The sequence below is a fragment of the Ictidomys tridecemlineatus genome, chromosome 6 (genome assembly GCF_052094955.1).
Source record: "Ictidomys tridecemlineatus isolate mIctTri1 chromosome 6, mIctTri1.hap1, whole genome shotgun sequence".
NCBI classification, from domain to species: domain Eukaryota; kingdom Metazoa; phylum Chordata; class Mammalia; order Rodentia; family Sciuridae; genus Ictidomys; species Ictidomys tridecemlineatus.
The window spans coordinates 49555034-49565889 of NC_135482.1; the positions used below are offsets into that span (position 1 = coordinate 49555034).

The 10856-nt window shown below is 39.5% G+C and overlaps 1 protein-coding gene across 1 annotated transcript in view; it reads right to left on the reverse strand.

Moving 5' to 3' along the window:
• The window catches only part of Lemd3 (LEM domain containing 3), a 68048-nt gene extending 65628 nt beyond the window's left edge, over positions 1 to 2420 (reverse strand). Inside the window, exon 1 of the mRNA XM_005328699.5 lies at positions 866 to 2420. Coding sequence (XP_005328756.2) covers positions 866 to 2375 — 1510 coding nt within the window. The 5' untranslated portion in view covers positions 2376 to 2420. The remainder of the gene's footprint in view (positions 1 to 865) is intronic.
• Between the last annotated feature and the right edge of the window lie 8436 nt (positions 2421 to 10856).

Sequence of the window (10856 nt, forward strand, 5' to 3'; positions counted from 1 at the left end):
TAACCAAATAGCACCTCCTCTGACTATCTAATCTGAAGTAGTGCACACCACTTATTCCATCCTTATTTCCTTTGCAGAACACGAAATGGTCTGTATTTATATTCTTGTTGTATTTAAGAAGAATGATTTGACTATTACTGCTGTTTCCTGATTATTCAGCATGGAGGAAGATGCTGCCTTAAAGAATGAATGAACACACCTGCCCACAGTCAATAAGTAAAATAGCCGGGCCTAGAAACCAATCCAAGTAAATCTGACAGTAAGCTCCCTTGATGTCCCACCACTACTCTTTCACAGGTGAGAGGTGAGTTACTTTGAGCTAGGGAAGCAATTAAGAGATGTGCACTGCTGCTTTGTAAGTATTCATTGTCTTTAAGGAAATTACAGAACTACCTAAATATATACTTCATTCTACAAAATACTTAACCCAAATTTCAAGAGACACAACCTTTTAGAATCACAATAAAAAAAAACACTGTATTATGTCTCTGTAATACTTCAAATAAAAAAAAAAACACTGTATTTATGTCTCTGTAATACTTCAAAACCCATTGAATAATTGGTATCTGCACAGTTATTTAAAACTAAAACGAAATTGAGTAACACACATTTTACTAACAAGCTTGCAATATTCTGTTCTTTTATAAGTTATTTTGAATTTCATCATACAGAAAAACTTACAGTCATAAGATATCATACTGATAACGGTAATATTGTTCTTAAAGAAAGATGACACATGCATTCTGTTTCACTGTTAAGCCATGTTCTTGCAGGTAAGTCATCACAAGTAAAATGCTAAGTGCAGTTAAAGCAGACCACTAGTGACGTTCTCTTCGTAACCTTACCCACCGGGTTTAATACTTACTGAGTCCTCCATCCTCGGATACTCCTGTTCCTCTCATTCCTAGATAAGTCAGTCCCAATATTAGGAAAAATAAGCAGGCAGCAGTAAGGAGAAACATTGACAAGTAGTGAGCACTGAAACTTCCTGCTGGGGACACCTCCTCCCGTTTAAACTGCTGGAGAAGTTCTTCTTCTGGTTCTGAAAGCTTCGGTTTGCTGTAAGCGTTTTTCAGGTAGGTATGATTGGAGCCGGTATGATTGGCGTGATTGATCCTGAGTGAAGTTGGGGCGGCCACAGCCGGACTGGGAGGGAGGCTGTTGGAATAAATCCTGGGGGAGTCCACACTGAAGGCCCCACCGCCGGTGTGATTATTGGTTTTAAGAAGGGAGCCTGTAGATGAATCCAAGGTTGAGTCCATGTCAGGAAGTGGTGGGGGCAGAAGAGGGGCCAGTTTCTTAGAGCTAACACGGTATCTAGGAATGGGGCTGCAGTCCACTTGATCGCACCCTCCTCCCAGCTCCGCCGCTGCCTCTTCGAGGTTTCGGCTCCTGTCTAGACTCCCGGCAGCCGCCGCCCTGTCATTCATCGCGAGTCCTCCCCCTCCCTGAACTGAAGTCTCCCGCCGGCTGCCGGCAGATTTAGCAGTCAGCGGGGAGAGAGGCTTACTATGGCTCCGTCTGGGCCGATGCCGGGAAAGGGAGTCGTCCTTTAATACCTGTCTGGTGGCCACGTCGTCGTCCTCCTCTTCCTCGGAGTCCGAATAGTTCTCACGGCAGCTGTAGGGGAGAAGCCGGCTACCATTCACTGCTCGGCTCGCCCACAGCGGCTCCTCCGCCTCGAGGTCCCTCTCCTCCCCGTCTTCTCCCTCCTCTTCCTCGTCCTCCGCTGCTCCATCTTTCCCCAACGGGGTCTGCAGCTCCAGACCCGTCGGCCTCCTGGCCCCCCACCACGAGTGGGGCTTCCTCCGCTCGGCCGAGTTGCTGTTAGTCACCTCGCTGGCGGCCAGGGGCGCCGGCGGCGCTTTGAGCCCGCGATACTGGAGCGCAGCCCGGTCTCTCCTCCCGCCGCCGCCCGCCTGGTCCCGAGGACTGGCCTCCACGTCCGACTCATCGGAGCTGAAGCCCAGCAGCACTTTGCTGCCAGCCACGGGGGTGGCTGAGGCGCCCCCGGGCCCTCCCAGGGGGCTCTCCGGACCCGAGACCGAGATTCGGCTCAGGCCCCCAGGGGTCCGTAAGTAGGAGAGGTCACCCGAGACCGGCCGGACCCCCATCCCCACGGCCGCCGCCGCTGGTCCCGCGGCGGCGACCGTGGCGGCTGCGGTGTTATTGTTATTACTGTTCCGCGTCTTGTTGCCGCGGCCCCCGGACCGGTGCTGCTGCTGCTCTTCCTCTCGAAGCTTCTTCAGCTTCTTGAGGTAAACCGGGCGGGTGCTCTCCGTCACTGGGCCCGTAGACAGGCCATAACGGCGGAGCTGAGAGAAAAGCTCCTCATCCGAGAGCTGCTGGGGCCCCGAAGCCGCTGCCGCCGCCATTTTCTCTCCAGGGTGTTTTACAAGCTCCGCGCTACCGGAAGTGACGCGCCGCCCTAGACCCTGAACTAGACCGGGCTGCGTCGCCCTCCCAGCGCCACGGGCGCCTCGGCCAATGGGAGGCGCGGGAGGAGCTCACCTGAGCGGGAAAGGGCCACCTGAGCAGCGCGAACTCCCGCGGCAGAGTGTTTCCCCACTGCTCACCTTGAAGTGGCTGCGCAGTCACCCCCTGGGTCTGGCTCCCTTTCCCGCAGTTCTCAACCCTGGCCTTCTAAGTGCCTTCCCCGTGAGCTGTCTCTTTCTAAACCGCACCTTGACCTCTTCCCAGGTTTCTGCCACCCGCGGTCGCAATCGAAAGGGAATCTGCCTTGAAGTTCATGACATTAGTTTTCTTTTCATCCAGATTCCCGCTGCTGAGGGAGTCCAGAGACGAAATCTTTAGAGCCAGACAAGATTGGCAATTTTCCTCTCTGGCTCTAGGTTCTTTTTGGTTTGTCTTTCCGCTTGACTTAAAATTTTAAAAAAAGACTTTCACTGCTCTTTTTGAAAAACCTTTCCCTTCTCATTCCAAAAAGACTCTGAATAGGCTAGTTACAATACACTTTTCAAGAATGCTAGCTATTCATTCACTATTTGATTCGTTAGTAACATTTTTTTTTTCTTTTTAAAAATGTTATGACCTCAGAAGGTCGTCATTTGGGGAAATGAAAGAGACTGTCGTCTGCTTCATTTTAGAATTCTGACGACACATCATCCTATTTATTTACTGCTTAGCGTTTTTCCAACCAATAGTTAATTATTAATAAATACTTTTTGTTTATTTTAAAAATTATTTATTGTCTTATTCCTTTGGACTGTAAGCGCCATGCACAGAGAGCCTTGCTTCTATTACAACACTAGTAGAAGCTCAATAAACATTTGTTGAATAAGTTAATAAATTGCAAAGCAAAATGGTATGAAAGGCAGATAAACCTTCACACAGTAAAAAAAAAAAAAAAAAAAACAAAGCCAGTTAGGACGTGGAAATTCTACCTTTTCACTTACAGAGCAGTCCCAGAGGAGAAACTTGCCCAATTTGGTAAAGATCACTTCCCATTTCCTAAAAGCCTATCAAGGCAGACACTTCTCTAGTATGTAAACCTAGCAGCTACAGGACAGCATCTAGCACAATATCTGAAACATTACAATTTTTTTGTCAAAAGAATTACTTTACACATTACATTATACACAGCTGCACAGAAAAAAAAAAAGGTCAGTCAAAAGCATAGTTACTAGCTTTTCTACATCCTGGATTCTGAAAAATACTTGGATACCTCAATGTTTTACTTCTCAACAAAAGCTTGCCATGTTCTCAAAAGAAGCTTCTATTTGGAGGATCACTTCCTTTATCATTGAAACTTTAAAATTTACAAATGGAATAGCTACCTGAATCAGATTAGATTTTAAAAATTTTTTACAAATAGTCCTCAATCTATGACTGTTAAGCACTTGTAACAGTGTTTGGCACAATAAATTATAATGGCTATGATGATGCCACAAAATTTTATTAACATAATTATCTGAATAGAGAACCAAATTATTATAAGTTTACCGGAGTTGTATCTCAAAATAGAGTGGTTAACCTGTGAGCTTTGGAATTAAAACTGAATATGGACCCAGTCTTGTCTCTTATTCTTGGTTCAACATTTGTTTCACACCCTATTGGTTTAGGTAAGAATCATACACATCTATTGGTTTAGGCTTTGATTTTCATGAAACTTTAAATGTCCTTCTATAAAGATTGTTGGACCATTTCAATTTATTTTTTTAATATTCATTTTTTAGTTGTAGTTGGACACAATACCTTTATTTCACTTATTTATTTTTATGTGATGCTGAGGATCTAACCCAGGGTCTCGAAGTGCAAGGAGAGTGTTCTACTGTTGAGGCACAACCCCAGCCCCCCAGCAGCCCCCCATTTCAATTTCTGTATGTAACTTTGGGTAAATTACTTTATGTTTCTGAGCCTTAGTGTATGTATGTATCTCTCTCTCTCTCTCTCTCTCTCTCTCTCTCTCTCTCTCTCTCACTCACACACACACACACACACACACACACACACACGGATGAAAAGCCTTCCTCAGAAGATTATATTAAGGATTAAGTGAGATTTTTATCTGCTTAACTGTTAGTAACATGCCTTTACACAGTATTCACTCAATGAATGTAAAGGCAAACATTGTGTGTATCCAATTTAGTAGCATGCCTCCTGAGTACTCTGTGTAATAGCAATTAAAATGCTATAGCACAGACAGAAATAGAAATGCTGAAACTTTTCCCAAGGTATTAAATAATCATATCTAAGATATAATGAATATTTAGGGCTTTGGTAAACGTAATTCTTGGTCATTTCAGCCGTTGGAGGCAGTAAGGTTTAAAATGAACTAGAAACCAAGGGCCTCCTGTCTCCAAGTTAAGTGATTTAGAGCAAATCTTAGGCTCTCAGAACCTCAATTTCTTCTTCTTCTTTTTTTTTTAATGTTGACAACATTGCCTACCTTACTTGGCAAACATTAAATATTCAATAAATATTTTTTGAGAATTGTGAATAAATACTGCACATGAAAATGACAAATTTGTTGTTTACTATTTTAACATATAACTTTATATTTTATAAGAACTTCCATATACATGGTTTCATCTGATCAACAAAAACACTTTTCCTCCCCAAGGATACCATGACATGATTTATTGAAGGGAATTATGTGGGTTTATAATTCCCCGTTGGGTGGATGTTTGAACAGACAAGACACTTTCTCAGGAGAACCTTCTCAGCTTCAGCCCTGTCACTACTCATTTCCTATATTCTTCTCAATTGCCAATGGATCTTACTTCTGCTTCCAGACTTCCAGGCCCTATTCTTAACTGAACCCATATACTTGACAGGGAGTGCAATCTTAAACTCACTCCTTCTCAACAGCTTCTCAAAATTTAATTGAAGGACACATTTACAACAGATTTCAGAAAGATAGCCCATCTCTTCCTCTGGATGCTTTTAATTTTGTTCCTTCCTTAATCCTACTCATCAAAGACTGATAAAGCTTGGACCACATTACTAACTCCTTGCTCCCCTGCTTCTTTCTCCCAGTTTCTGATATTTGTCACTATACTGCCCTTTAGAGTCATGACATCAATTTACATTAAAGGATCATGTATGTAATGATATGAAACCTAACATTCGGTTCAAATAAAGATACTGCTGATGTTTTTTGTTGTTGTTGTTTGGGGGGTTGAGAGGATACCAGGAGTGCTTAACCACTGTGCCACATCCCCAGTCCTTTTTATTTTTTATTTTGAGACAGGGTCTCACCAAATTGCTTAGGACCTCACTAAATTGCTGAAGCTGGCTTTGAACTTGCAATCCTCCTGCCTCAGCCTCTCAAGCCTCTGGGATAACAGGCGTGTACCAAAAAAGCACCCAGCCTTGATGGGTCATTTCCTTAAAGAATAATTTTTCTGGTCTCATTATTAGAAGTAGCTCTATTTTTTCAGAGCAATTTGTTTGTTTTGGTTTTGCTTTGCTTTATTTTTTTTACTGATATGAAATTTATGTATCAAAATATTAGCCAGCTGAAAGTATACAACAAATGGTAGTTAGTACATTTACAATGTTGTGCAACCATCACCTCTCTAGTCCCAAAATATTTTCATCACTTCCAATGGAGGCCCCATATCCACTAAACAATCCCTCTCTCCCCAATTCCTGGCAATCACTAATCTACTTATCTCTATGAATTTAACTAATCTGAATATTTTATGTAAATAGAATCAAACATTATGCTTTCAAGATTTATCCACATTGTAACATATATAAGTACTTTGTTTCTTTTATGAATGTAAAATACATTGTAAGAGTATGCCACATTTTATTTACACTCATTTATTGTTGAACATTTTAGATGTTTCCACCTTTGATTATGGTGATGTACGAATATCTGTTTGAATACCTGTTTTTAATCCTTTTGAGTACGTACTTTGAAGTGGAACAACAAATATCTTTTACTTTATGATGACTTTTTTTGTAGAGTCACAAAACATTATGGATGTGTAAAAAAAAAAAAAAAAGGAAGCCATCAGCCTGAGGTTACCTCTATACCCAAAGCTCTTATGTTATCAAACTAAAGCTTAACTTGACCACTATAATTTGAATATGGTTTATTCCTACCAAAATTCATGTTCAGTTTCATTTCTTCAATGTGGCAATACTGCAGACGAGGTGCTAGTGAGAGATGTTCAAGTCAAGGGGGTTAAGCCATTGTAAATATGTTACTAATTCTCTGTCTTGGGAATGAGTGAGTTCTTGCTCTAGAGGGACTGGATTAGTTACCTCCAGAGCCAGTTATTATAAATTATAAACTTTAAGCTGGGTGCAGTGGCTCATGCCTGTAATCCCAGTGGCTCCGGAGGCTGAAACAGGAGGATGGCGAGTTCAAAGTCAGTCTCAGCAAAAAACAAGGTGCTAAACAACTCAGTAATACCATGTCTCTAAATAAAATACAAAATGTAGGACTGGGGATGTGGCTCAGTGTTCAAGTGCCCCTGAGTTCAATCCCTGGTACCAAGAAAAACAAATTATAAACTTATTATAAAGTAAGGTTATCTCTTTTGATTCTCTTTCATATGGGCTTGTTTGTCCTTCTGCTTTTTTTTTTTTTCTCCAGTCACCAGATGCTGAACAGATGTAACCACCTGATCTTAGATTTACAGCCTGATCTTAAACTTAAACTTCCAGCCTCTAGAACTCTGTGTGAAATAAATCTCTTTTCTTTATAAATTTCCCAGACTCATGTTTTTTTTGTTATAGCAACTGAAAATGGACAAAGACACTAAGTTAAGGGGAAAAAAAATAACAGCTCCAATCACAGTCAACCAACCACCTGGCTATGTAACTAAATCTCCTATCAGACCATATGCAAATAAAGAAAATGCTTAGCTGTAGCCAATCAGGTAATTTTTTTTTTAGTTTGCTTCCATGTTCATCCTATAAAATAGCCCTGATTATGCTGCTAAAGCAGAATCCATAACCTCTTTTTGGTTTGGTGCTTCTTAATTAATAAATCATTTTGCTCAAATAAGTAGTTATTTGTTAATTAAATATGTCTAAAAAATTTAACACATTTTTGGTTTGGTTACTTGCAATGTTCCCTGCTTTGAGATTATAACTTAGAAGTTCAGAGTCAAAATTATGGCCCCCAATATAGCATGTGTATAGGGCTCTATAGCATGTATTTTATAAATTAATCCTATTTCTAGATCAATCTAAATTTTCTAACTTTATTTTCATGTGTCTTATTATGGTTTGGATATGAAATGTCCCTCCAAAGGCTCATGTGTTGAAAAAAGGATAGCCAATTCAAGAATGTCCAGAGGTAAAATGATTAGATTGTGAGAGCTCTAACCTCAACAGTAGATTAATCCATTTGGTGGATTAATAATTTGAATGGATTATTCAGTGGTAACTCTAGGTAGGTGGGGTGTGGTAGGAGGAAGTAGGTCTTTGGGGGTGTGCCCTTGGAGATTCTATTTTGTCCCTGACTCCCCATGCTCTCTCTCTGCTTTCCTATGAGCTGAGCAGCATTCTCCCACCATGCCCTTCTGCCGTTAGTTATAGTCTGCTTCCACTCAGGCTCAGAGAAATGGAGTCAGCTAACCATGGACTGAACCTCTAAAACTATGAGCTCATGGTTCACAGTTTTCCTCCTCTAAGTTGTTCAGATTATTTTGGTCACAGCAACAAAAAGCTGACTAATACATGCCTTGTTTAAAAAGAAAATAAAAATATTTTATATATTACATATATATGATATGCATTTTTAGATTCTTTAAATTATATATATTTGACAACCCAGTGGGTAAGTTTTATTAATTTTCATCTTCCATCACTGGAAAAGCTGAAGGCTAGAAGTTTCTTGACTCAAGTACAAATTTCATGTTCCTTTCATTATACCGTACCAACTCTTTAGTATACTTCTTAAATCATACAGTAATAGGTAGTAAAAATAAACTAAGCTCCCTCTTTTCCCAGCCACTCTAAAGAGGAAGGAATCTATTATGGGATGAGGAAGAGGACAAACGCTTTTGCAGTTAACTTATTTCTTGGCCTGCTGCTACACACAAAGCAACTAGAAAGAAAACTCAAAAATAAAAAACTGATTTTATCACTTCAGTTTCTAGCAGATCAAACAAGTGACATATTGATGCTATCACTTCGCTTCTCTTAAAGTGCCTCAAGGACATGTTCCCTAGTTTTTTTCTACAAAGTTCCTGGTGTTTACTTTTCTTTTTAATTGCTCAACTTCTATTCAACACTAACACTTCTTCAGCCAGAATAAACATTCTGAAAATACAACATAGTAGTGAGAAATGTTGGACAAAATTTGTATCCCACGTTACTGTGAAAATTAGCCAAGAAAGTTTTGTAGCGAAAGCATCTGTTTAATTTTCCATATATAATTCAAACAGGTGAGGAGCAATCATAGAATTCAAGTAAACAACGTACATATGTCATGATTGTTAATTATATTCTACTCTAAATATGCAAGTTAGTGAATTGCCTAAATCATATGCTAAAATCCATGGATAACATTTCACATGAGTATATGATGGACAAGGGTCTCAAAATTAGGAGATTTGATTTCCACTCTCAGCTCTGTAATTTATTCACTATGATAATATTTAATATTTTTATATTGCCACATAGTCTAAAAGGACTTTTCATTATTTCATTTGATCTTTAAATCTATTCTAACAGGAAGGTATCATTATCTGAGTTCTATGGATAAGAAAACTAAAACTGAAGAAATTTCTGTAATCGGTCATTTGTGAGAACTAATAAGGATAGAAATCCAAGTCTTCTGGCCCTAAGTTCACTGTTCTCTCTAGCCCATGACACTGCCTCACCTGAGTAGATTGTACTGTACAAAATCAATCATTCAACCTTTCATCTTTAATTTCTTCATATCTAAAATGTGGAGGTAGAGCTATTTCATTAACCATTATGTTCCCTTCTAAATCCGAACTTTGTGAAAGCACTTTCTTATAATACTTATTATTGTACTGATTATTATAATTATCTGTATACTTGCTTTATTTCTTATGTTCTTGAGAAAAGGGTTTGTCTCTTTTTGAAATTTTTATCCTTCCCATTTCCTACCTATTGTCTTAGACACAGTAGATAATCATTACAAATGTGTTGAAAGAACTATTTATAAATAGATATTACATGTCACAAAATGCAATAGAAAGACTTTCAGGTGACACACAAAGAAGAAATATATTTGGGATGGGCCCTCTTGTAAGACTATCTAGAAATAGGGGAGGATTATGACTCTACAAATTAAGCATGAAAACTTAGAAATATTTCTTTTTATTTGGGTGCCTAATTAAAAAAAAGATTAAGGAATATACCTATAAAGTGGATAATAGTTCAGGCTATTCTAGAAATTTAATATCATTAAAAAGTGAAAGGTAGTTTGTTTTTGATGCTTGGCTTTTGGTGCTGGGGATTTAACCCAGGGCTACTTTACCACTGAACCACATCCCCAGCCCTTTATTATTATTATTATTATTATTATTATTATTATTATTATTATTATTAATTTTGATACAGGGTCTCCCTAATTTGCTGAGGGCCGTGCTAAGTTACTGAGGCTGGCATCAAACTTGCAATCTTTCTATTTTAGCCTCCTGAGTCACTATTACATGTTACAGACACTTGCCATTGCACCTGGTTTGAAAGATGTTTTAATACCAAGATTTTCCTGTCCCACACGTGAGCAGTGGTGTAAACAAACAGAACTGAACATTCAGTTTATAATTATACATTCTTTTCAATGAAATCCTTTCTTTAAATGTCATTTCCTTTGTGGTTAAAAGATCTTTATATGAAACAGTCACAGAGAATCACCGGGTTTAGGTTTTATAATACTTTTTAAACTTCAGCTTATGTAGCGTTTGATGTTTCTTATCTGTTCCTCACAGAAGCTTAAGTATAGATAAAGGGGATGGCAGGGAAAGAGTCATTGTTAGTTTTTGCTGATGGGATAGAAATTTTCCTCTTCCCTCACTGAGTGACTGAGACCTTTCTGATAAGGTGACATTTAAATAGGCATCTGAAAAGAGTGAGGTAGAAAGCCAGGTAGACATCTAAGGAGAGAAGGGAATGGCAAGGGCAAAAGCCCACAGCAAGACTGAGGATCATACTTGGAACAGAAAGGAACCAGAATAATTAGCATACAGAGGAGAGTGGAGCACAACCTGGGAAACCAGATCAGCCAATTGGTAGAGCAGGAGTACAGATCTTGTAGTGTCTTTTAGGCCTCAACATGACTTCGAATTTCACTCTGAGTTAGATGGGAAGACATTACAGGTTTTTTAGGAATGGAGTAATGTGATCTAATTTATGTTTCAAGACCTGTTATGCTGAGTACAGACTTTAGGAGGGGA